This window comes from Anthonomus grandis, chromosome 7 (genome assembly GCF_022605725.1).
Source record: "Anthonomus grandis grandis chromosome 7, icAntGran1.3, whole genome shotgun sequence".
In the NCBI taxonomy this organism is placed as follows: domain Eukaryota; kingdom Metazoa; phylum Arthropoda; class Insecta; order Coleoptera; family Curculionidae; genus Anthonomus; species Anthonomus grandis.
Window position 1 is genome coordinate 14,038,555 of NC_065552.1, and position 26,831 is coordinate 14,065,385.

General features: G+C 32.6%; 1 protein-coding gene across 5 annotated transcripts; it reads left to right on the forward strand.

The window, feature by feature from the left end:
• The first annotated feature begins 8,465 nt into the window (after nt 1-8,465).
• Nucleotides 8,466-26,766, forward strand: LOC126738223 (transient-receptor-potential-like protein). 5 transcript variants are annotated; one of them, XM_050443450.1, is made up of 20 exons: nt 8,466-8,697; nt 8,751-8,875; nt 11,590-11,827; nt 11,877-12,019; nt 12,073-12,445; nt 12,531-12,765; nt 12,818-12,970; nt 13,032-13,287; nt 22,990-23,123; nt 23,182-23,305; nt 23,359-23,554; nt 23,607-23,774; nt 23,834-24,237; nt 24,351-24,431; nt 24,711-24,904; nt 24,967-25,245; nt 25,696-26,037; nt 26,084-26,229; nt 26,291-26,401; nt 26,474-26,766. In XM_050443450.1, the coding sequence occupies exons 1-20, from the start codon at nt 8,671-8,673 to the stop codon at nt 26,498-26,500; spliced, it is 3,756 nt and encodes a 1,251-aa protein (XP_050299407.1). In that variant the 5' UTR covers nt 8,466-8,670; the 3' UTR covers nt 26,501-26,766. The 5 variants fall into 5 exon arrangements, with proteins under 5 accessions (XP_050299407.1, XP_050299404.1, XP_050299406.1 ...); XM_050443451.1 differs by having other exon boundaries at nt 8,467-8,697; nt 23,834-24,059; nt 24,108-24,237; nt 26,291-26,766; XM_050443448.1 differs by having other exon boundaries at nt 8,493-8,547; nt 8,607-8,697; nt 26,291-26,766.
• Nucleotides 26,767-26,831: the final 65 nt, after the last annotated feature.

Consider the following 26,831-nt stretch of genomic DNA (forward strand, 5'->3'; position numbering starts at 1 on the left):
TAGTGAAGCATCCCGCACTCGGTCTGCGAGAACTTGGTGCCTAAATGTTAGACAAGTAGATACAGGAAAGTTCAGCTAGATTGTACCAACGAGGAACGTAAGTAACGTTCTCGCCTATAAGAAATTCTAATGTCAAATAAGCAATATCGAAAGGACTAGTTTTTTTATCATTTTAGTTGAATGTTTATAAAGAAAACGAGTATTTTACTTGTTCTACGGTAGCATCGGGGAAGAAAGTGGTGAACTAGTTAAGTGAAGCAAGTATTGTTATATCAGTGTTTGTCTCTGCATTTTCAGTATCGTGTATAGCTTAATATAATTTAATCTACATCATTAGCACAGCTCTTTTGCTTTTGAGCTTATGTTAGTTTTTCTGTATTTTATCTATTTTTCCTACATATTACTAACTATTTGTATTTTTTGATGTCTATTGTTTTTGTTTTATTTTTCCTAATCTTTTTTGCACAAAGTATGTAATCTAATAATACTTTAACAAAGATAGTGGTTATTAGCTTTAAACATTAAGAAAAAGCCTCTAATAATCGGAACTGTAAACGTTTGTTATTCCAAGCATACTATATACTATAGATATTCCAGGCCCTTATTTGTAGCTGTTAACTTTAAAAATATTTATTAAGATTTTAGCATTAATATTATGAATGCAAGTGATCACAATGAAAATCTTTTCTCTTTGACCCTTTGTCCTTCTTGGCTTGCGATGAATTAATTTTTTTCATATCGGAGCTACGAAAATTGCCTGAAAAAACTGATTTGTTGTTGCCCTTGATAAGTTTCCATGGCACCGTGGCATGTGAGAAAGATTGTTGTCAATGAATTAGATTTAATTTTGCTGTATATTTTTGAGTTTTTTGAAGCGTTTTTTATGTTATTTTTGATAGTATGTTTCGAAGCATTAGCGTAAGCGATATGAGACGATAGTCGTTCGACTAGGTATATTGTAGAAAGGCCTGGTTATCTATGCAGTTCGGTATCGGATGCGATACAAACTGGTTCTTAGTCAAGTAGACCTATACGGGGAAAACGAAGGTCCACAAATGCTCAAAACGAGGATCGATTTCTTCGTCTTTAAGTTCTTCGAGAGCAAACAGCCTCTGCTCCAGCTTTGGTAAGAAGACCGGCAATTGTTCACGGTACCTTGGTTTCACCTGATACCATACGAAGAAGGTTAGCGGATCAGAATTTAACATCTCACGTATCTACTACAGGTCCTCTATTAGATGCGGGTTATTGAAGGCTGCGCCTTGAGTTTGCTCGAACTCATGCAGATTAGGACATGAGTGAATCGCGAAATGTTCTTTTTACAAACGAGTCTACATCTACCAGATATTTACATATTGGACGACAAAGAGTATAAAAAAGTCCTGGAGAAAGATACTATCAATGTTTTATCTTTTCTAGAGTGTAATTAGGTGGCGGAAGGGTGATGTAGTATTTCATTGGAAGCAAACTTTGTACAGACCTTGTTACACTTCAAAAGGGTATTAACGCCGGCCGATAGATATATTTTTGTACTTAGAAGAACATGTGGTGCCTTATAAGCCATTTATAGAAAAACATTTTATTTTGATGCACGATAATGCTCGACAAATAATAAGGCGATATTTAATCGACGTTGACGTGCATGTATTGGACTAGCCTCCAAGAACTAAAGTACTTAAGCAAGTACCTAACCCTGTTGAGTACTTGTGGAATATACTGGAAAGAAAAGTTAGAAAGAACTACGGCCAGTTGTAAACTTTGGCTGCGTCAAAGAAGGCAGTGACAAACGAGTGGCAACAAATACTCAAAGATGCGATTGCTTCTTTAATTAAATCTATATCCGAAAGAATGAGTTGTTATTCAAGATCGTGAGGAAAATCCCCGATTTTAGAAGGAAATTAATAAATCTTAATAGGGTAAACGTGATAGTTGTTGGCCCCCTGACAGTTATTGGCCCGCAGTTTTTATAATATTTCTAATTAGTGCTATGTAAATAAACCTTTAACGATCTTTTTTGATTTGCATAGTGTGATCCATCCTTTAAGGAAATGCAATGCTTCCGGATATATCATCGTTTAGTTATCGTTTAACAGCTGTTAGAGAGAGAACGTGTTTTGCTAAAGTGAATTTGTGTCCATTTTTCTTGAAACAGGTAAGTTAGAGCTAATCTTTATTTATAGTTTTTCTTGTCAATATCATCTTTTTCGGTTAACATTCACTTGTAAATCATTTAGTGGGATTTTAAATTAATTTTTTTTTAGCAAAAAGGTTTAAAAACATTCTTTTTTTACTAAAAATTAAGAGGGGCCAATTACTGTATTCGTAAAATGTATAGGGTAGATAGTTATTGGCCCTGCGGCCATTAACTGTAATTTTGCTCTATTATAAAAGAACTTGGTTTAATATATTTTGCATTGCAAATGGTGTTTATTTCTATAATATCAGTACCATATTTTCAATATTTTGTTTGGATTGAGTTATTGTCCACGGCCAATAATTGTGTAAATAGCATTTTGATGAGTTTACACAATTTTTCTTAAGCGACATTTTTGGCATAATTTGAAGAATAACAATAATAACTATTTTTATAATAATAATAATATAATATACATAATTAAAACCTTTTATTTATTTTTTTTATAGTTGTTATTGTCATTTTTTTTATTCTAGAATGCCTAAGACTGCAAATCAAGAATCATATACTAAAAGGTATTCGGAAGATAGTTTAAATAAAGCTCTTCAGGAAGTAAATAATGGAATGCCCAAAAGAGAGGCTTGTAGAAAGTACAACATTCCCAGAGCTACTTTGCAATTTAGGCTGTCAGATAAGTTTTCCAAATCTTCCCACGGCCCATCTCCCATTCTAACAACCAATGAGGAGGTCATTTTGGTTAACTGGATTAAAGAGTGCTAAAAAAAAGGATTCCCGCGTAGAAAAGAGGATATCCAAATTTCAGTGAAACAAATTCTCGATGAATCACCTCGAGAAAATCCATTCAAAGGTAACCTGCCAGGAGATGGATGGTATAAAGCTTTTATTAAAAGACACCCGGAGTTGACGATCCGAAAAACTGAAGGAGTATCTGCTGCATCATCCAACGTTAGCGAGAGTGATATAAGATCTTGGTTTGATGTATTTATTCTTATTTAAGTGAAAAAGGATACAGCGAAGTGCTTCAGCATCCCGAGCGACTGTTTAATGCCGATGAGACGAATTTTCAACTATGCCCCCAAAATAAAAAAGTAATCGCGCCCAGGGGCACCAAAAACGTATATGAGGTAGAATCGGATAAAGCAAAAACAACTCTTACCGTGCTCTTTACTTTTAGTGCTGCGGGAAGTTATACTCCGCCATTGATCATATATCCAGGTAAAAGACTTCGTAAAGAAATCGGTGATTCTGTTCCTGATGGATTTACATTCGCAACTAGTGATACAGGCTGGATGAAAACAGAAATCTTCTACGAATATGTAGCCAATAGTTTCTATAAGCATTTAAAAGAAGTAGGCATTAATTTTCCGGTAATACTCTTCGTCGACGGTCAAAAAACACATATTGATCAAAAATTAAGCCAGTTGTGTAGTAACCTGGAAATTATTCTCATATCGCTCTACCCCAATGCAACCCGCATTCTCCAGCCAGCGGATGTATCAACGTTTAAAGCTTTAAAGGATGGCTGGAGAAAGGGGGTCTTAGAATGGCGTAAAACTAATCCAACTGAAGAATTGACAAAAAAAGAGTTTGCAGGATTATTGAGCGTTTTCATTTCAAATTCAGTTCGTCCGGAAATTATAATCAATGGTTTTAAAGCATGCGGGTTGTTTCCATGGAATGCTAACTCAATTGAATTTAGTAAATGTTTGGGGAAAAACAATACAACATCCAGTGCTCCAACAAACAATGACGAAAAAACTATAAACTTTAGAAGATTTAAAGAAATTATTGGCCAAACAAAAATTGATTTACTCACAAAAAATCCTGATGGAATTTTTGATACGAATGATGATAATATTTTATATAATCTATGGAATGAATATCAAAACGTAAAAAAATATAACAGAAACTGAGGTTAATGCATTAAATGACGTAGCCGAAAATGTACAAACAGAAACAAATCAAGTACTAGCATCCGGGGAGGCTCAACAAGAAATAGAAAAAGAAAAGGCTACACAAACTATTCCAAAAGAAGATAAAGCAGGTGAAATAGCAAGTTATGATCCTATTCGACTGGAAAATACTGAATATTACATGTCTGAAATATCTATGTCCGAAATAGATATCCAGACTTTGCCTATTATTATAGAACAAGATGGTGTTTGGCATTATAGTTTATCCTGAAGAAAATTCAATGGATGATCCTAAAGATGGGAATCTTAATAATTCTAAAGAAACTGTTAAAGACAATAACAAAGAGTTTGAAGACCTTTTATTAGATGAAATCACCGTGGACAATTTCAAAGAAATTAATAAGGTAGATATACCTTTAGATATTCCTAATGATTTAACTATGGATGATCCAAAAGAAAACATTATACAATTTCCAGACAAAACCACTCTAGATAAGTATTTATACTACCCTAATACGCCCCAAAGGAAAGGGAAAAAAACTTCAGAAAAGGTATGTTTTATTTTGTCGTCGTCATCATGGAAAAAGTTTCATGATGATAAAGAACAAAGAAACAGATCGAGCTTAGTGAAAAGGAAAATAAAAAGAAGGAAAAAGAATTAAAAAACTAATAAGTGAACGAGAAAAACTTAATGAAAAGGAAAAGAAAAAACAAGAAAACGAATTAAAAAAAGCCGCTAAAGAAAAGGAAGCGCATAAAAGCAAAAACAGAAGAGGGCAAAGTGAACAGAAATGCTTAAAAAAGATGAAGGTTGAAAATACCATTGTTAGTACTCAACAACCACCACGAGAAGAGCTTTTCATAAATAAATTAACCCTTAGACTTGAGAAACCTTTACAAAAATCACCAAAGGTAAACATTTTATCACAGCATATACTACAGCCACAGCTAAAGGAGGATAAACTGCAGCATGTCACGAGAAAACTACAATTTGGAGACATTTCTGAAAAAAGTGATGACCATTCTAACGATCAAAAAAAATATATTTAATGGAAGTCGAAAATGAGCTCAAATTTATCAAAAATATTCTAAATGAAGGGATTTACTTTTCATGTACGTGTAACTTAACGTTTTCAAAAGCTGGTGTTGAGTGTAATCATTGCAGTAGGACCTATCACCTTATTTGTATCAAAAAGCATAATATGCATAGGTCAAATTCAAATATATTTACATGCCAAACTTGCCTAAAACAATTTTAAAAAAATTAATTTCTGTATAAAATGTATATAAACTTAGAAATAAAGATTTGTTTTTGTGCGACTTGATGTTTTTAATTGCTTATCGAATCCTTTTTTACCTCGGGGTGGGTAATTACTGGTTGCTAAGGCTATGGGAACGGTAAGTAAAATAAGGCCAATAACTAATTTGCGTATGGCCAATATAGTGAAAAGGCCAATGACTATGATTTGGGTATCTTATTTAAATATGTTTGTTTTTTTTGTCTCTATTTGTAAATCATGATTAAAAAAATTATAAAATATCAAAGAAAAATACTTTAATTTTTAATTTTAAATGCGTTATTTTTACCCTCTACAAATATTAGATATTTGACACCAAATTAAAAAAAAAAGTCTTAAAGGGCCAATAACTATCTCGTTTACCCTACCGCCAGTATCCATATATTTTTTTTATTTTGTTTCTAATAAAGTATTATTGCATTGTTTCCTTTAAGCCAGTGCTTTTTCTTTAAAAATACAGATATCGAAATGAATCAAAAAACAAAATGTGTTTTGATTCACAAACGAGTTGAGACTAAAATAAAGAGTTTTGGTTGGTGGTAAAACTGACTTGTAGTTTGAATACTAAAAAAGTTATTAAGAACTGAATTTGAACCAAATTCTCGTTGTCCGGTTAATTTTGCGGGCCAATGTATTTATTAGTATTAAACAATATAGCAATGTTTTGTATTTATAAGAAGTAAACAAAATTATCCCTATCTTACATAATATATTTTATTTTTTATCGTAGAACTAGGAGTCTAAGAAAGTATTATAATACATAGTATAATATAATAGTATTATACCTACCTGCAGGAGCAATAGACGAATTTAAAGCCCTTATAACTACTACAAATAATTTCAACAAACGTGGAAATTAGACAAGAGGCAATTACACCGTTAAAATCTGAAATATTAAACCGCATAAAAAGTAAGAGACTGCCAGTTCAATGAAAAGTAAATGACCACTATTAGGGGGCCGCCATTTTGCGTGATTATGTCCTTTCGATATTGGTCACTCTGACAAATTTCAGTTGTGCCAATTGTAGGGAAACAAAACAATTAAAGTTTTTGAGAGGTTATGTTTACAAAAAGAAAATAGAAAATTACATTTAGTTAAGAATTTAAGATAGTTGCGTTAGATCTGTGATTTTTCTTGTACTTCTTTAAGAATTTCGTTAAAATTTATGAAAGAAAGTAATCCCCACCTGAAATGAGACCAAGCTTAGGATAGATGCATGCACTTTAAAATATTTGTTTTATTAATCTGATAATCTTGAATCTTATAAATCTAAACTTAAGCTTAAAAATCCTAATACCATGCAAATGATGATCTTATGCATCATTTAAATTTTTGCTTGTATTTACTTAACAAATTTAGTTAAAAACCCTTTTTCAGACAGACAATTCACAATAATTCGGTTTTAAGAAACAGTGAACCAAATATGTTTAAGTAAGGATGGTGATACATTCATTATCCACGTATTAAATAAGGAGAAAGCTATATCCCCTATGCAAACGATATACCCAAGTATCGTTTACAAATCGCCAAAAACTAGGCAATCCGCTATACCCACACGTCAAACGTCAGCGTTGTCAACTTCATTACCGTTATTTAATATATTTTTTGTTGGCAACACCGAAAATGTTCAGAGTGACCAACATCAAAAGGACACAACCACTATAAAAATGGCGGCCACCAGGCAGTGGTCATTTTTGGGTATTGTGGCCATATGCATTAGCAGTCCAGGTATATTTATTAAGTTCGTGCGTCACACTGACAAAAACCCAAAAGCCGCCGTTAAGCTAGTGAAAACGACAAAAAACGCCGCCTGCGACCTGTTCATAGCGTCACTGCAACTAGTGCTGCCAACATAAATCTGGTGTCTTATAGTTTCTAACCAATAATTAAAAGATATTAAATCAAATCAAAAAACCGTTTATTTAGATTACATTTTTTCTCCTTAGAAACAAATATATTTTATTTACTTTAAAATAGACGGTAAAATTGTTTACCTAACCTAGAAAATTCAATTAATAAGATAAACAGTTATTTAAGAAAGGTTAATTATATTATTTATATTTATATTATTAATTGTATTATATGAACTAAAATTATTTTAAAGTTGGAAGCAAACCAGCAATATGAAATTTTCCAAAGCCTAAGTTTGACTGGAAAAACTTCCTTGCGCTTATCAGCCTTAAATCTCCTACTTTAAAAACCGCAATCTCTCTTCCTGTTCAAAATTCAATTAACAATAAATTAGACACTTAAAATAAAATTAAAAAGGTAGTGTTTATACTAAAATTACAAAAAAAACGAAGAAGTTAAAGATTACGAACAAGTACAAAGATTTTTAACATAGAATAAAAATACAAGACAATAAAAGGACATTTTGGATAATTTCAATAAATAAAAAAAATTTGCAATTTGGTTCACTATGATACTGTAATTATGTCACTTGTAATTAGCCAGTTAATCAGCTTACTAATATTTACTTGATTGATCTTATTTTTAATATCACATGGAAGTAAATTATAGCTTTTTTTCCTATATAGGTGTAACATCTTTGACCTATTGATTTTTTAGTACGGGGTAGGTGTATTAGTTTGTTTATGTTTGATCTTGTGTGATTTAGACGACACTTGTCAGAAACTTAATTTTTTTCTTATTATTTATTTGCTGCATATTATAAATCTATAGCATTTGAAGCATTTTGATCTTTTACTTTATGAAAGCTAAAATTTGCACAACCGTGCAAAAATTAATTAGTAAACTGTTTCTAAAACATCGTATGAGAATTATACCAGCAATATTTAACAAAAACCATCGCTAGAATGTACGGTAAACATCCGAAACATTGAGTTATAAATGGTATGTTTCTGGCATGTTCTGTGTTATCTGGGGAGTAGTCTACATATACCTATATATTTTTACTAGATAAAAATCGAATAAAAGATTCATTTAAAACATATTTAAGTTATAAACAGTAACTAATAAGACCTTGTAACGGATTTGTAGGACATCCAGTTAATCTTGTTTGTTAAATACCTTAAGAGGATTAAATCTAGAAACGACGGTTTCTATTTATATTTCCCCAATTTTTATGAATATTATATTCGTTTTATTTAGTAAAAATGTAGACTTTGTAGTTTAAACGAAGCTTTGGTCCTTACATATTTTTAAAGTTATTTTTTCCGAGTGAGAATCCAAAATTTAAATGTTTATAATATTTTGAAAATATTTTTTGTAACTTTTAGACGAATTAAATATACCAAATTAATTTTTTTTAGTAAATTATTGGGTACATATTCCAGCGGTTCAATGGAGAGTAAAGAAAATATAAATGACGTAAATCCTATTATTTCTGTTCAAAATTTCCAATATGTAAGTTTATGTTATAGGAAGATGTCGAAGCTAGGCGCAGTCATAAATTTACAACATTACCGAACCTGCCGAAAGCATTAACTTTGAATGAAAAGAAATACCTTTTGGCTATTGAAAGAGGAGACCTTCCAACTGTAAGAAAGTAAGTAGCAAGTCTTGTATCTACTAATTAATTCAGCATTGCCTATATCAAAAATCAAACAAGTCTCGGTCTCAAGAAAACTTATAATTAAAAGTACAATTTAAAACAGGTGTATTCAGGGCCGGATTAAGGGATGGGCCGGGTGGACCGTGGCTCAAGGCCACGGATTCGGGGAGCTTCCGAAGTCTGGCTGAAGAAAATTATATAAATTGCGACAAGTTTTGCTAGTGAAAAGCCTAGAAAAGAAACGTTTGAGTTATAATGTTATAGTCTCCATATCATAAAACATGAAACTAATTTAGAACTGCAATTTTTTGTGGATTTCAGATGTCAATTAGCTTTTTATAGTAGTTTTAAGTGCTTCTGTATCGGCCCAGGAGCCCCTAAATCAATGATCTCATCATCAGATCTAACAAATTTAAAACAAGCCAAAAACAATTTTAGTAAGGATTAGCTAAACTGAATATCACAACAACAATGCCCAATAGTCGCTAATCGCTTCGTTATAAGATTAAAAAATTGTTGTGAAAAAAAGAATACATAAACAATGGATATAATTAATAAATTCCAAAAAAAAAAAACAATTACGGTATTCAACAATTATCATTAATCGATGGGTAGAATAAGTGAATTTTTTTGCCACTTGCATATATTCCGGTTTTGCAAGTGTTGACGACTCTATCAGGCAGCTTCGCCCATGGCGGTAACCAATTTATTTATTATAAACTTCTTTACTGCTTCCCTGCTTATCAGGATCAAAAGCTTTGACACCCCAATGTTTTAAATATTGAGGTTTACTAGGAGTTTCGCATATGCATCTTCATTTATCCCAAAGTCTAATTTTTGTGATTAATTTTTGTTACCTGTTCGTTACAAATATCCTAATGAATGTAGCCTTCTTGTATTTTCTGAGTACTCCTTTATTGTGACAATTTAAATTATAACCACCTAATTTTCTCGGCAGCTCAAGTTCTTCGATTGTAGTGAGCCACATGATTATTTAGATAAATAATGGTCCTTTCAGCATAATTTCCGTTTAACCATATAACAAATTTTTAGTTTTTTAAGATATTCTGTATGCCTGAGTTCTTTTTAAGATAATACATGTGATTCGAAATTGCCTTTGGCTACCCTTTACGCTACATTTTTATTTTATGCCATGAGCGCTTTTTATATAGAACGGAATTTATTTAAAAAGCTTGAACTTTATTGATGTTGATGGTTCGTTTCATTTTTCTTATAAGAAAAGTGCGACTTTTATAATTCGTGTCTCAAGAAATGAATAATACCTAGAAAAAATTCAAAAGAGTCCAATACGTCATAAAAATATTTTCACAAATAAATTTTTGCCATTTAAGTATGCACATTTTAATTTTTAATAGAAGTTATACAGTACGAGTCTGTAACTTGAACTAAATTCAGTCGTTTTTGAAATTAAAATATCGCCATAGGAAAAAAACTAAAGGAGTTAGTCTCTTCTCTACCAATTCATCTGCCTGGAAATATAGTATCCAAATAGTTTCGAACAGGATACGCATAATGGGAAGGCGCACTATCTTGTTGAAACCAGATGTTCCTATTTGGCATATCAGCTTCTATTTAATCAGAAAACAGAACAGCTAGATTTGGAATTAGTTCTTCTTGTAAAAACAGTAAATATTTTGCCCCATTTAGATTTTCTTTAAAGAAAATTGGACGTATAACTTACTGGCCTACAATTCCCTCCCAAACATTTACTTTCTCTGGATGTTAAGGCTGGCCTTGTCTTATCTAAAATGGATTTTCTTGTGCCCAATAACGGCAATATTGTGACGACAAATTGAAATTTTGCTATTTAGAAAAGTCGATATTCTCTTTAGAAATAAGTAAAAGCCTTTTTTAAAAAAATCATCGATAACATTATAATATATACCGGGTGGTGCGGTGGATCCGAGCGGAACATAGGAAAACCCATGTAAATTTTATAGAAAAAATGTACAGGGAAGCCAATAATTGACCCCCTTAAAATTTACATGGGATTTCCTATGTTCCGCTCGGCGAAGCACCACCCGGTATTTCAATTTTGGAACATGCTGTCTATTAATTTATACATAAATCGTTAAACATAATCAGAATGATTTTCAAGTACATCGAATAATATTAAATAGTAGATGGACTACATTTTAAACGTTTGTTAAAAAACTTTTTGCGTAAAAGAGATTTTATAATTTAAATTAAATATTTTTTTGTTAATTTCAATTCTTTTAAAAATGGTTAATCACATAAACTTGAAATTTTGCAGCTATGGATAATTTGATACGCCCTATAAAAATAAGTAATAAAAACTTAGGATTGCTATTAAAAAAATCGTCGGTGACGTCATGTCTTGTTTTTGGGGCACACTATATAACTTTGGTTTCTACAAAAAAGAGAGCAACTAAAAATACTAATCGACGAGTCCGAGGATTTTTTTGAGAAAAAAAAGTTATATGAACTACTGAATTTATTCGAACTTACAGACTCTGTATAAAATTGAAAATGATGAAAAATTAATAATGAAAACAGAATTACTTTTATCATCAACCTTCTTCTAAAAAGCTCTAATTTTGTTATATTGAACTTTTTAATTTTAATTTTTTAAGCCTTCTACTTGGTTTTTATTTTCCTCATTACTTTACTATTAACCTATTTTTTTGTAAATTTTTACAATTGAAGAATGTATATTGAATTTAAAGATTGCTATCGAGAGCCCAAAGAAAAAATACCTTTGATATAAACTGTGTAGACAGTTTAGGTAGAGGGGCACTAACAATAGCGATTGACCAAGAAAATCTTGAAATGGTAGAACTTCTTGTTATTATGGGCGTTGAAACCAGAGATGCTCTTCTATATGCTATCAATGTTGAGTTTGTTGAAGCAGTCGAGTTACTTTTAGAACATGAAGAATTGATACATAAAGAAGGAGAACCTTATGTAAATAATTTGGATACTGGGTTTCATTTAAGTGATAAACTATTTTTAGAGTTGGCAAAAAGTGGATTTAAATACTGCAGTGTTCACACCCGATATTACTCCTTTAATTTTAGCTGCTCATAGAAATAACTACGAAATATTAAAGATTTTATTAGATAGGGGAGCTACGATACCCATGCCACATGATATTAAGTAAGTATAATGTAATACCTGTTTGGTTATATTAAAATACAGAATGCTTATAGATGCGGCTGTGATGACTGCGTAAGTCAATCAGAAGAAGATTCTTTGCGATACTCATTATCTCGGTTAAATGAGTATAAGGCCTTGGCTAGTCCATCGCTAATGGCGCTTTCCTCTAGTGATCCTCTTTTAACAGCATTTCAGTTATCATGGGAATTACGGAATTTGGCTTTTGCAGAACCTGAATCAAAATCTGAATATATGGATTTACGTAAGCAATGTCAGCAATTTGCTGTGGATTTGCTGCAACAGTCAAGAAGTTCAAGCGAATTGGCAATTATTTTAAACCATGATCCTAATAACCCTCCGTACCAGGAGGGCGAACACATGAAACTGGCAAGGCTTGAACTTGCTATCCTGTACAAGCAGAAAAAGGTTTTGTTTTAGTTAATAGTATAACTCACATATTAAATAATAGAATAATAATATATTTTTACTTACGCAAAACTTTTTCTTATAGTTTGTTTCGCATCCGAATATTCAACAGCTTTTAGCAGCTTTATGGTATGAAGGAGTTCCCGGATTTCGCAGGAAATCCACTGTTCAAAAGTTAATGATAATTATAAAAGTGGCCCTATTCTTTCCATTATATTGCCTTCTGTATACATTTGCACCTGAGACAAAAAGTGGTAAACTTATGAGGAAACCTTTTATGAAGTTTTTGATTCATGCGTCATCTTACTTATTTTTCTTATGTAAGTCCTTTAACTATTTTCTTCCATTATGAAAACTCCATAAATTTTACAGTACTATTGATCTTGGTGTCTTTAAGGGCTGACGATATTTTTTTCGAATACGTTGGTTCCCAATCTATGAAAGCTTACGTTTTGGAAAAATATCAGAAACAAAGGGGTAATACACCAACTTTTTTAGAATATGCTGTATTGATATATGTCATAGGTAAGTTATTATGATATAAATCACTAAGTTAATGTATTCTTAAGACCATATATCCTTTTAGGATTTATATTTGAAGAAACTCAAGAAATATTTACAGAAGGCATAAAAAGTTACTTGCGCAATCTTTGGAATTTCATCGATTTTACTAGAAACCTTTTTTATTCTATGACCTTTGGATTAAGAGCTATCGCCTATCTTCAACAATGCAATGAAATTTATAATGATCCACAAACAGCATATTTAAGAAGGGAGGAATGGAATGCTTTTGATCCACAGCTTATTGCCGAAGGACTGTTTGCAGCTGCAAATATTCTTAGGTAAAATATATTTATATATTTTTTTTAATTTTTTTTTTCTATATTTATCGGTTTCCTATATTGTAATGTTTATTACGAAAATGGGCTTGACAATAGATAAAAAAACATGTCTTATTGTCTCTACAGAATTTTGAACAATATCTTAATTGTCTAAAAATCTGAAAATGAAATATTAAAAAGAGTTTTGAGTGCATAACATTGTAGCAAATACATTCAAAACATTTCTTTAAATAAGTATTTTTAAGCAAATGTTAATCAAATCAAAAAACAATGAATAAAAGGATTACGTAAAGATGCTTGGTAATAAAATATGAAGAAATAAGATGGTATTAGAACTTGATGATATTAGACAGTATTAAAGAGAACTATACTAGAAAACTTTGGAATATTCATTCAATTGACCACACGTAGCCGACTTTTTAAAGATAATTTCTAGACGATAGCTTTTCACAAAATACAAGATTGCTGCTGGCTTTGCCGCTTCTTAACTGCTCATCTTTTAGAAAGTTTAGGCTTCCATTTCGTACTGTAGTAACCTCGACCTTAGAAAAAGAATTAAATACCTAGGAATCGATACCAATCCAAAACACTCATTTCGTATATTCTGTGAGAAGTGGGGCAAATCCTAAAGACATTTGTAAAATGTGTTTGCAAGTTAAAGTAGTGAACAAAAGAAAGTCGCTTCGGGCTAAATCTGGTGAATGGTAAGGTGATCCTGCAGCCTAATTCGTGGATTTTCGCTGTGGCATCCGCTAAATTGTAAAAAAAAAATTTAGTCATGTGCCCCTTCTTGGGCTAATGTTCTTACTTTCTTTGTAATTAATCAATGCCAAAACATATTTATTGCGTCAACAGATTTCTGGGTATGTTCATGTTTCGAGCATAAACTCGGTTCAAAATATGTGCGAACACATTTTTTGGTCTAACGTGAGCAAACGAAGTTATTAACAGTGTAAGCTAATTTTGAGGCTAAGAAAGATAGATCTGACATAATGTAAATTTTGCTTAAAACTAAGTAATATATCCTTGTTATTTATTATAACATCCTTGTCTATTGTATACACTCTTATCTAAAATAAAGATATTCAACATGAACCTCTAATAACGAATAAAATACGAATCCCTACCTCTTTATTTTGCTTTAATTTTTCTCCCAATTTTACCGCTATTAACTTTATATGTATATGCTTTAATTTGATTGTCTGATTACGTAAATTTTAGCTATATTATCGTTTCTGTCAGCTTCTAAACATTTCTTACTGGGAAATGAGATCTTATTTATAGCCCTTATCTATGATTTAATAACAGCTCGTTACCTCTATATTTTTACAGAAACACTATTGGGCAACCAGTTCTAGCTTCATAATTTTTTTTTTTAAACGGAGCAAAAAAATAGATATACCGTTATAACTTAATCAAACAAGCCCATTAAGACTCATTGACACTCATATGCGTCTTCATATCTTTAAACTATCCTACTGGGTAGTAATACTTAGGTCCTACAGGATGGAATTGAAATTCTGCAGTTGGTTTTTATTTGGAAATTTTAAATGAAAAAATAAAACTCACACCAAAATTTTATGTTTTCTCTATAAATACCTAATATTTATAACAAATACGAGGTATAAAAACATTTTAGTAAAACAATTTTTTCTAAATTAAATTCTGTATGGATATTTTTAATTAAATTTATAATTAAAAGTTCAATATCATTACTAGTTATAGACTTTTAGTTTTTTATTTGAATAACATATTTTATTTATTCTACTATAGATAAGCTTAATGTTGGGGAGTTATTATTTCTTCGAACCTTATAATTTAATTGGCCCTATATGTTTTTAAGAATTGAATGTATAATAGTAGAAAACAAGACACGGTATATTCAATTTCTGTTGTGTCGCTAATATATTCTTTATTAATTTGAAATACCTTTATCTCTTTTCAAGAAGTCTCCTTTGTCCGTGAATTTTTGAATTCCTTATTCAATATGTGACAAAAAACCTCTCTTATCTTTTTCTTATTTCTTTTCGCATGTGGCCCCGTTTTTATGCATAAAAAAATCTTGATGATTAATCTTTAATACATTATCTAATAGGCTACTGTCAACATTTATCTATAGTCCATTTCTTAATCCGTAGGAGCACACGAAAGAGTCGATAGCCATAAAACGGTCGTAAACCATTGGCGTTCCACTTTTCTAGTACACCTGAATGTTTTCATTTTTTGGGTTTATTTAATATTGCAAGAAATAGGCCAATTTTAGCCATAAATTATTTGAATTACTTAAGTACCTAATGAACAAGTTCTTTTTAACCCTTATAAGTAGATATTGTCTAGGTAGGTAAATATGGAGTATTATAGGTACCTAAATTGTGCAATCTTAAATGCAAACAGGTATATAATATAGATATATACTAAAAACTTAATTTATTTTTCAGTATTGTTGCGCATTTGTTGTAAGAATGTCAAAGTTTAGCCCCATAGTGTGTAAAGGTGTTTTAGATTTTAAAGCAAGGACTATAGTATGATGATATATATGACTATACTATATAACTACGTACATAATGCACTTGTGCATCAAATGCCTCTAAGTACTATTAGAAATCTAGTTTCTACATGTGCCAATATGACAGGCATAAGTAAAGCAACAATTTACAGACTTCTTAGTGACAGAAAAATTGAAAACCGTGAGAACTTGCCTAAGAAGAGTGTAAAGAAAACTGCCGGTAGGAAGCCGATAGCAGTTGATGAGACAGCAATGCATATCATCAGGAGGACAGTATATTCATTTTATTTTAAGAATGAAATCCCAACTATCGACAAAATTTTGACACTTATAAAAGAAGACGAAAATGTACCAGATTTTTAAATGGCGGTCTCTTTGAATTCGAATCGAAGTCAACTAAGGATTACCACGAAGAAATGAACGCTGATGTTTTTGAAGATTATTTTTCCGAAATGATCAAGTCAATTCCCGAAACTTCAATTATTGTTATGGACAATGCCAGCTACCATTCAAAATTAATAGAAAAATTACCATCATCCTGCTGGCGAAAAGGGGAAATAAAAAACTGGCTTACCGAAAAAGAAATACCTTTTGAAGATGACGCGGTAAAAGCAGAGCTTCTGACAATAGTTACAGAAAATAAATCAAAATATAAGAGACACGTTATTGACGAAATGGCAAAACAACACAATATAACTGTACTTCGTTTGCCACCTTACCATTGTAAATTAAATCCTATAAAGTTAATTTGGGCTCAAGTAAAAGGATTTGTGGCTAGAAATAATAAAACCTTTAAATTGAAAGATGTGAGAGAACTTCTGAATGCAGCAGTGGATAACGTTACCCAAGAAAACTGGAGCAATGCTGTGAATCATGCTATAAAAGAAGAAGAAAATATGTGGACCCTCAATAATCTTCTAGAAGAAACTGTCGAACCCTTAGTTATAACAGTGAGAATGTCTGATTCGGATGAAAGCGATGAGAGTAATGAAATGTGTGATTTATAAATTGATTTTTTTTTGTATAGTTCGTAAATATTTTTATTGTAATATATGTAATTATAGTTAATAAATTAAAAGATCCTTATATTTATGTACCTTTCTTATAAATGACAAGATATGTTTGGAGAGTTGCATTTTTTATTGGTTGGTATTAAAAAAATTAAATTTTATAAGAATTTTTTAAACATTTAAAAAACAATCAAATTGCGGTATTAATCAAATTTTTATATTTCATTTTATTTGCCATAGTTTTATAATAAGGCTTTTCCGCTTTTAAGAAATGTTTCTTGTTAATTTAATAAATATAGGTTATACCTACCAACCATACTTTTTCTAAAAATCTTTATCTAATAGATAATAGATAAAATCCAACATTATTTATACATTTTTCATAACAGATAATTATTTAACTTAAAAATTAAAATCAATATCCATAGTCGGGACGACACTGGCAACCCGTTTGTCATAAAAATGAACTCGAAACCATTGTTCCGAATTTTACGACCTATTGTATTTGAGACCATACAGGACTTATCCCATTAAAATTGGTAAAAACAGCCTGGTTTATCATTTTGTTACATGTAGAAAAATGGAAGACTCATCCTATATTTATGCTACTTCTGCATAAATAATGAGGCACTGTGCTCTTACCAAAAAGTAAATAGAGTATAATATTAAATACAAAATGTCAACATTCATCTGCGAAATACGAAATGTCAAATTAGCGTTCCTTTACTATTAAGCTTTTAGCTATTATTAATAAGTAATTAATTTTTCTTTTATCGAAAAAAATGGAAAATTTTACAAATGCGGAACTGTCAGATATGCATTTTGTCTATGGCCGAAGAAATGGAAATGGTCGACAATCTCGAAGATGCTGAGTTGCATCCAGGACGTAGAGTACCCCATCACACAATATTTGTTCGTCTTCACCAACGTTTGTGTGAAAATGGTACGTTTAAGAAACAAACGGCTGACTACCGTCGCCTTTGACAAGTACGAACGGTGCAACTAGAAAAAGCGGTTCTAGAGTTAATTGCGGAGTCACCTGAAATAAGTCCTCGAAAAATTGCCAACATTTTGTTTGTAATCGACTTCACTGTATTTGAAATTTTTAAAGAAAATCATTTGTATCCAATATATGTTTAACGTGTGCAAGTTCTACTACCTAGACTAGAGACTTTTTTCCACATCTATTTTTTTGCCAATATTCTTCATCAAATCGCTCAAATTCCTAATTATTTAAATGGTATTTTGACGAAGCTACTTTTGGAAGACATTGCATACGAAATCTCCATAACAATCACTTATGGGCTGAGGAGAATCTACATGGAATCTTTGAGGCTCATTTTCAGCATCAGTTTTCAGTAAATGTATGGCTTGGATTAATTGACGATCAGTTAATCGGCCCATATTTCCTCCCACAACGCTTAACAGGAGAATTTTACCTTTATTTCCTACAGGAAGAGTTACCTGTTCTTTCTGAAGAAATTCCTCTACAGCTGAGTCAACACTTATGGTTCATGCACGATGGTTCACCAGCCCATTTTAGTATAAATGTACGTAATCACTTAGATACAGTTTTTCAAAATCTTTGGATAGGTAACATTGACCTGCTCGATCGCCAGATTTAAATTCTCTAGATTTTTGCATTTGGGGTTTTCATAAGTCATTAGTTTATTCCACTCCCGTCGAAAATGTTGATGACGTTGAGGAATCGAATTATAGCCGATTGTAAGATAATAAGAAATACATTATGAAGTTAGTGTAAGTGATTCTTTTTTATTAGGTCGAAAACTGTAAAAACATATAACAAAGATGTTTTTAGTTTTTCGATTCTACCTTAGGTATTTTAGCTGATATTAAACAAATATATTTACAAATTTTATTGGCGGAAAAACATAGGGATGCCCAACGCCTTTTGTGGCGCTTTAACCAAAATGATAAACTTCAGGAATATCGCCTAAATGCAGTGACATTCGTCTAGCCATTAGGTTGCTATTCGTATAGTTTAAGAAGTAGCAAATTCTGGTTTCCAGGTTTCCACAAGTTGCAAATAGCTCTTTACAAGATACATTTATATACAATGTCTGTATGAGTTGTGCTGATTTATCTTCTGCACTCAAATTGCAGCACGACCTAGTTGATTTGTTAAAATCTGGGGGTAATGTGTCAAAAGATATGCTGTAAATTACCTGCTGCACACCTTTCAGACCAGTAAATGGAAAATACTTTTGACGACCCACAAAGTCTCCACTGGCCCACATATTCATTTTCAATTGTATCTTGTGTAACGTCTGAGGGAGGTCATTTTGAACATTTCTTGTAGCTTTGCGCCTATTTAAAATTTTAGTATTGTTATTTTCTATTATTGTTCTGGTTTAATATTTTTGTATTAGATAGTTCTTGATAATGTATTAAAGAAATAAAAAATACGCGTCAAGATGTTTTTTTGCAGAGAAACGGCGCCAAATACCAAAAAAAAATGAGGGATTTTTTTGTCACGAATTGAACGAGAAATTCAAAAGTTATTTTGAATTTAAAATATCTTGGGGATGTATCATTTTTTTCTTGAAAAAAATTGAGATCATTACCCGTATGAGCGCCAATCGTGAACATAAAATTCTTAATTGCGTGTCAAAAAATACGCGATAAATACATCTTAAAACCCTCCAAATTTCATTTGCATATCTCGACCGGTTTCAGAGTAATAAATAAATCATCAATTTTTAACAAAAACTTTTAACACCCCGTATCTCGGAAAACACAGCATTTGCGGACATACGTTTATATAGCAAACTGTTATTACTTTTCCATGCAGAATCACCTCCTGAAGTTTGTCGCACTTATTTACTAATACCCTGTATAAACCGTTAAATCTAAAATACATGTAAAATAGTAGAAATAGCTATGAAAACAGGTTGCAAGTTGAAAAATAGATTACCTCAAGTTCTTTTTTTTTGTTAACATAATATGAGCTTTTATTTGCATAAAATAATAAATGTGTATTTTTTCTCTTTTTTTATGTAGGTATGTTGAGTTTGCAATTAAAAAATATTTATTATTATTATGATATTTTTGTGAATATAAAGGAAATTATTTTTGAACCTAAAGAATGATAAAGGATATACATTGGGTATACCAAATGTTAATATAAAATTACTTAGTATTGGCAATGCAACTTATTAGGAATAACAAGGATTTGTGTTTCGTTGGTATATACCATAAAGTTTATTAAGAAATTCGGCGAGGAAGAGGAGTCGATGGAACACTTGATTGCAGATGGGGGAGCACTGAGCTATAGGAAATAGAGAATTCTATATACATAAAGGCTGAGAGAAGAGGATCTGCTAACACTCCCATTGATGGAGCTCTTCTTTTTAAGTATTGGATAAGAACAGGGACTTGCTTAGGGCTACGTCCCAAAGTTATGGCGTCAAGTGAAAGTCGTCTTGATTCCGAAACCCGGAAAAAGCGATTTTACAGATCCCAAATCGTACCGACCTATCAGCCTTACCAGGTTTATGCTGAAGGCGATGGAGAGGCTGATTGATCGGTACCTTAAGGAAAGCATCCTGGTCAAAAAACTACTGCATGTGCACCAATACGCCTATCAGGCGGGAAAATCCACGGACCTGGCCCTACACCACCTTGTGAGGAAGGTGGAGGGTGCTCTGGGTAGTGGCAAGACCTGTCTGGGTGCGTTTCTAGACATTGAAGGGGCGACAACACCCCTTTAGCATTAATCTGCCAAGCACTCGAGAGCCGCGGCTCAGAACCCTGTTTGGTTAGCTAGATAGAGGTCATGCTCTCGAAACGTCATGTATCTGCTCAGCTCAACAACGAGATTATCGAAACGTTGGCGGCTCGGGGTGTGCCCGCAGGGAGGAGTATTGTCCCCTACCTTGTGGTGCCTTGTGGTCGACAGCCTGATAAATCTTTTAAACAATGCTGGCCTATACACACAGGTCTATGCTAATGATCTGGTAATCCTTTGCCCGGGGAAAGACGCTGTCTCAATGCGGGGCCCTATGATGAGAGCCCTGCGTATGGTGGACATATGGTGCCTCTCGGGGGGGTCTCAGGATTAACCCCAAAAAAGCAGAGCTCCTACTATTCACGAGGAGACGTAACTTTGGCACGCCCCCTGTTATATCTCTAGGTGGCGTGCAGCTGCAGCATTACTCCAGGACAGGTCAATTTCTGGAAATCAAGTTAGATCCCAAACTCTCCTGGTAAGATCATTCAGATACCAGAATTAAGAAGGCTACCTGTGCGCTATGGGCCTGCAGGCGGGCTTTTGGCAATACCTGGGGTCTGTCTCCTAAGATCCTCCACTGGATCTACTCGCGCACTGGATCTTCTTACATACGGGGTTATCGTTTGGTGGCCATATACGGAGAAAGCGAAAATTCGTGCTCAACTGGACAGAGTCCAACGTCTTGCATGTCTCAGCATAACGGGTTCCATGCGGACGACGCCAACTAGAGCGCTCGAGACTCTGCTGAGCCTTCCGCCTCTGAACCTCGTTGTGCAATTCGAGGCAATGAGGACTGCGTACAGGCTATACGTCTTCGGCGAACTACGTGCTGGCGAGACCGGTCACGCAAAAATTTGGTCACGGGCCATACAGGAATGTCCTCTTCTTCTGATGGGCAGTGACTGCATGGCTCCAGTGACTGTGGACTGCGAGGGATTCGTAACGCACATTGCAGGTAGAGAGGAGTGGCAGTGTGTGACTGAAAGTGTTCAAATACTTGGGTAACACTTTTAGTGTACCGAGTGACTTTAAGTCCTTCAGACCAGAGAGCCTTATCGGCTTCTCTAAGGCCGTTGAGCTCTGGTGACCCGCGGTGGGGCATGACGGGTCCATTAGGAGACCTATATGCACAACTGCCTTGGCAGCCCACTGTTTCGACAATTCAGACAATTCAAAAGGACAGAGACGACATAAAAGATCAACAATGGTCGCAGTCTTAGAACATTGAAAGGCTAGAATTAGTAAACAACCAATTTGCTTGAGTTCAACATGTGGACAGGGGCAAGGGGGGTGTTTTGTTTATAAACATATTCATCGATTCTCTGTTGTCAACTTTACACGCATTTTCAAAAGAGGAAATTTTCAGCTAAATATCAACACATATAATAATGTTATATTTTTGGATTAAAACTAAAAAGTATAAATAGATATATGTTATTCTAAGAGCAAAAATAACATCTTCAAAGCAAACGTTGGAAGTTTTGTGTTTTTACTTTAGTTTTTGCTTAAAAAAGGAAAAAGGCATTTCAGTGTTTTTGCGCCGTTTGTGCCGCACCATGGAAAAAGGCGGCGACTTAAGCCGCTTGTTTCACAAGTAAATACCGATATTATCATAACAGCATAATAACGGTAATATTGTTTATAATTTATCATAACCTATTAATAATAAATATTTATCATGTAAATATTTTTTGACGACGTCACTGGTAATGGTAAAGATTACTTGTCTCGGTGCAATTAACAATGCGATCGTGCGGCGTTGCGATGTTGTTGCCTTTTTCTTTAATATACGTGATCTACATTCATTTAACTTTGAATGTTGACTTCTTTATCGAGTATCTTATCATATTTAAAAAAAAAAAAAAAACATTCATTTCAGGTTCATATTTTATTAAAGAGGAATAGTAATGTTATGCCCCTGTCAAAATAAGTGACAAATTTTTATGATCTTATAAAGTGTGTTTTTTGCCATTTGTATACAAGCATTTGGCATTAATGCATCAGAGATGTTGCAAGCAAATAAACTAGCCATAGTTTCACGGCAATGCTAATTTTAGCCTTTCAAAGTTCTAAAGTCGAGGTAGGTACAACGAGGCATACTGGGCCATATTCAAGATGTACAAAGTAAATATACATAGAATAAAGTATGTAGAAAGAACTAGAGGTTCAAAACTATCATCAGTATTAGTATTATAGAAAACTCGGAATCGCAAGTAAACCAATAATATAAATGTAATTTGTGTGGCTTACATATATGCTTGATTAAATATTAAAGCGGGGCTTAACAATAAAAAATGTAAAAAATGAGGAACATCGGTATCTTATTATACTGCAGTTATAGAAAACATTCCAATTTTTTTAGTTAAATAGGTACAGCTATTTAACCACTAAAAGAAACCCGTCAGTGAGTTTAAGATAACAAAATTAATTTTTAGTGCCTTAAAATTGGTGCACTTATTCTCAATAAACCCACACTTAGGACCTTTACAAATTTCACTAGGACGAATGGTAATCGATATAGTGAAGTTCTTTTTCATTTATTCATTGGTTCTTTTTGCTTTTGCTTGTGGTAAGTTCTTGCAAAGAATTTCAGCTGCATTAAAAACTAACCATACTTTATTGTTAAGGACTTAACCAACTTTTATGGTACTTTTCCGACCTCGAAAAACAAAAGTGCTATCACCTACCAAGTGGTGAACCCGACTTTGACAATGCAGGCGACTCTTGTATGAAATGGAGACGATTTGCAAAGTAATTAATATTAAAACCCTTTTTAACTTTTTTAATTAGACTTACATTTTTAGTGTCTTTGAATCTTCTCAGTCGTTATTTTGGGCTTCTTTTGGAATGGTGGATCTCGATAGCTTTGAACTAACTGGTATAAAAACCTACACCAGGTTTTGGGGACTACTGATGTTCGGTTCTTATTCTGTAATCAACGTTATTGTACTACTGAATCTCCTTATTGCAATGATGTCTAATTCTTATGCAATGATTGAGGTAACATAAACTCGTTTAACATAAATAATTAATAATTTAAAATATTTTGAAGCAACATTCGGATACTGAATGGAAGTTTGCAAGAACCAAGCTTTGGATGAGCTACTTCGAGGAATCTGGCACTTTACCACCTCCTTTTAATATATTTCCTAAACCTAAACATTTATTTAAACTTTTAGGGCTTCGAAAGAAAGACAAACTTAAAAGAATGTCTACAAAGGTACACCTCTAAATTATTAATTCTAGCGAAAATAAATGTATACAATAATTTGTTCTTAGAGACGAAATAGAGAAGAGAAAGAGCGAGACTACAGATATACTGCAGTAATGAGAGCCTTAGTGTGGAGATATGTCTCATCTATGCATAGAAAATATGATGAAAGTCTGGTAACTGAAGATGATATAAATGAATTAAAAAGTGATATATCTTCGTTTCGTTATGAACTGATTGAGTTACTGAGCAGAAATGGCATGGACGTCTCATCTGCTGAGAAAAGAGAAAAGGGTAAGTTTTTTATATTTCTTCAACCTTATATTAATATATTTTTTCTAGCTGTACTGGGTAAAAGAATGAAAATTTGGGAACGACGTCTTATGAAAGACTTTAAAGTAGCTCCAGTTGCTATAGATGAAAATGAAGAACTATTTGCACCTCCACCGGAAGGTGAAACCTCTTTGGCAAGGTACTATTGTTATGAATATATTTTAAGTTGAAATGAGATTATACTTAAGTTTAAGACACTTCTTAGTATAATTTCTTATCCACTTTCAGTAGAAATAACATTTCTTTTCACAGATTTAGACGAATCGCAAAAATGGCAGCCATGGATTCTAGCTTAAATAAGTGGCAAGCAGTGGTTAAAGGAGCCTACGTAGCGTAAGTATTGCAAAATATATATATGATAATTATTATTACACACGATGTATTAACAATTATCGGGTAAGTACAAGGTAAGGGACAACATTTTACCAAACTTTCGATATCTGCTGTATAATTATTTAAAAAATTGACACTACTCATGTAGATGACAAAACAGACGATAAATTCTATATTGTGTGTTCCACTAACAATGGAGATTTTAGATTCAAATTAATCAAAGAATAGGCAGTAAAATTTCTCCGGACATAAATACTTTTCATATATTTATTATTACAGATCGCAAATTGGAAGGTGTCACAGAAGAGATTCATTCAAAAAACAACAAAACCTTCAAAAAGCCATAACAGAGGCTAAACGATTAGCTGCAAAGAGTCCTGATAGTTCTAGATCTGCAAGTCCTCAGGTGACTTTACCTGATTATACTGGAGCTGAAATTGTTAAACTTATAAAAGATGATACATCACCGTATGGTGTGTGAAGCATTATTTAGAAAAACATGGATATTTAAATAAATGATATTATAATGTTTTAGGAACGATCAGAGGAAGTGTAAGCATCAGTCCAAACGTAACTATACTTGATTCAAATAATAAAAAAAGCACCGTACTTTCGCCAACTATTGCAATATTTCCTCCTGAACCTTTAGTTACGAAAAACGAAGTGACGCAACCGAAGCAATCGACAGAACAAGATCTAGATTTGATAAATTTAGAAAGTAACCAGGCATCTTCAGTTTTTATTTTTGAGACATCGAATGGTATACCTTCAGATCAGCTTGATAAAACTGACAAGAATATTATGGATTCATCGAGTAAGACTTTATTAATTTAGATATACGGTGATAAATTCGATCATAGTTAGATTTTGGCTACTTAGATGACGTATAAAGTCTTTTACTATTACTTTCTAAAAAATATTATTTTATTTAGTACACATTTAGTTTTTTTAGCAAAGAACCGTCATTAGTCCTAACAGGATAGAGAAAATGAGCATTGGGTAAACATTGTTTGGCAGTAGCGTTTTACAGTTCGTACATTGTTGATTGTAGTTTATACTTAGATTTTGTCAAAACGAAAACGACTAATTAAATTTTTTATAATCATTATAATTTTTACGGTTTTATTTTTATATAAATAAAATATCTGATTGCCAATCCTGAATTATAAAAACCATATTTAACAAAATATATTAGAAACGCAAACCTTTTAAAATAGTATAACAAAATATGATATTGTGATTTAAGATGAATTTTTTGTTGAAGGTAAGTCTCCAACTCGCGGTGCCCAAAGTCCCTTTATGATACCCTCACCGCCGGTTAAGCCTTTAGAGACGTCCAAAAACTCATCACCCTCGAGGTCTTTTCAACAATTTCCCAAGTTATCCTCTCCCGATAAATCTTTAAAGGTAAATGAAACATCTCCATCTAAGCAACTCGTGTCAACAATGCGACTTCGTTTTGAACAACCACAAATAGAAAGTGGCCAAGAGAATGAAGACAAAGATGGCTTTTCTTCGGAAGATTCTGAAAGTAAAGGCAGTTGTGATGAGTTAAATAGAATAATTTCTTCCGAAAATTTTAAAGAGGACAGATCTGATGTTCAAGGTAGGATTTAAAGTAAAAAATAGTAGTTTTTTTACTTTATATTTAGTAGGTAAAGATGAGTTAAAGCAAGGTGAGGAGAAATTTGAAGATCAAGATCTTCAGCTTTTTGAAGAAGCAAAACATGAATTTAAGGCATCTCTTGCTCTAGAAAACGTGTCTGATGTAGAGGATGAGATTCACCATAAAGAAAAGGTATATTACTAGGTCGAATTATGGCAGATTATCCTAAAATGACAAAAAAAAATTATTATAGGATAAGGAACGATCTTTTACTCCGAGGCCATTAACTCCTCAACCGTTAAGTCCTCCTTCTGATTCACCACCGAGAGCTCCAACTCCTTTAACTCAAAGGAATATACATAGGGTACATGACTCTAGAAGAATACTGCCGGAATTTGGTTGGCTCTAAATAATGCTTTTGCTTTACTCCTTATAGGTTACAACTGCCTTGAAAATGAAATGAGGAGATTTACAACATTTAACTTATATAAGTTATTATATTATGATATAATACGTGTAACTAGTTGATAACTAGATTCGTTTCAAAACTGTAAAATTGGTACCCTTTTTTGTTATTGGACAAAAAGTCTCTCTTGTGTATATTTTTTAAGCTTATATCGTTCGACCGCATACTTTCGTATCCATTTAGATGTTTTATCACCTAGTTGCACTTTGTGTGAATACTCTAAATATCAATAAAAGAAACAGTAAATAAAATATTAGCTTTTATTGAATTATTTTAATGCAAAACTCAGAGACCAGGATATTAATCCTAGAACCGAGATAGTAAACTC

Bases quoted from the DNA above. Each gene is read 5' to 3' on its own strand.
- LOC126738223 (XM_050443447.1), top strand. From the start codon at position 8,671: ATGGAGAGTAAAGAAAATATAAATGAC. The intron at 11,828-11,876 runs GTAAATAATTTG...AACTATTTTTAG, and splicing joins ATAAAGAAGGAGAACCTTAT to AGTTGGCAAAAAGTGGATTT. The intron at 26,230-26,290 runs GTATATTACTAG...AAATTATTATAG, and splicing joins AGATTCACCATAAAGAAAAG to GATAAGGAACGATCTTTTAC.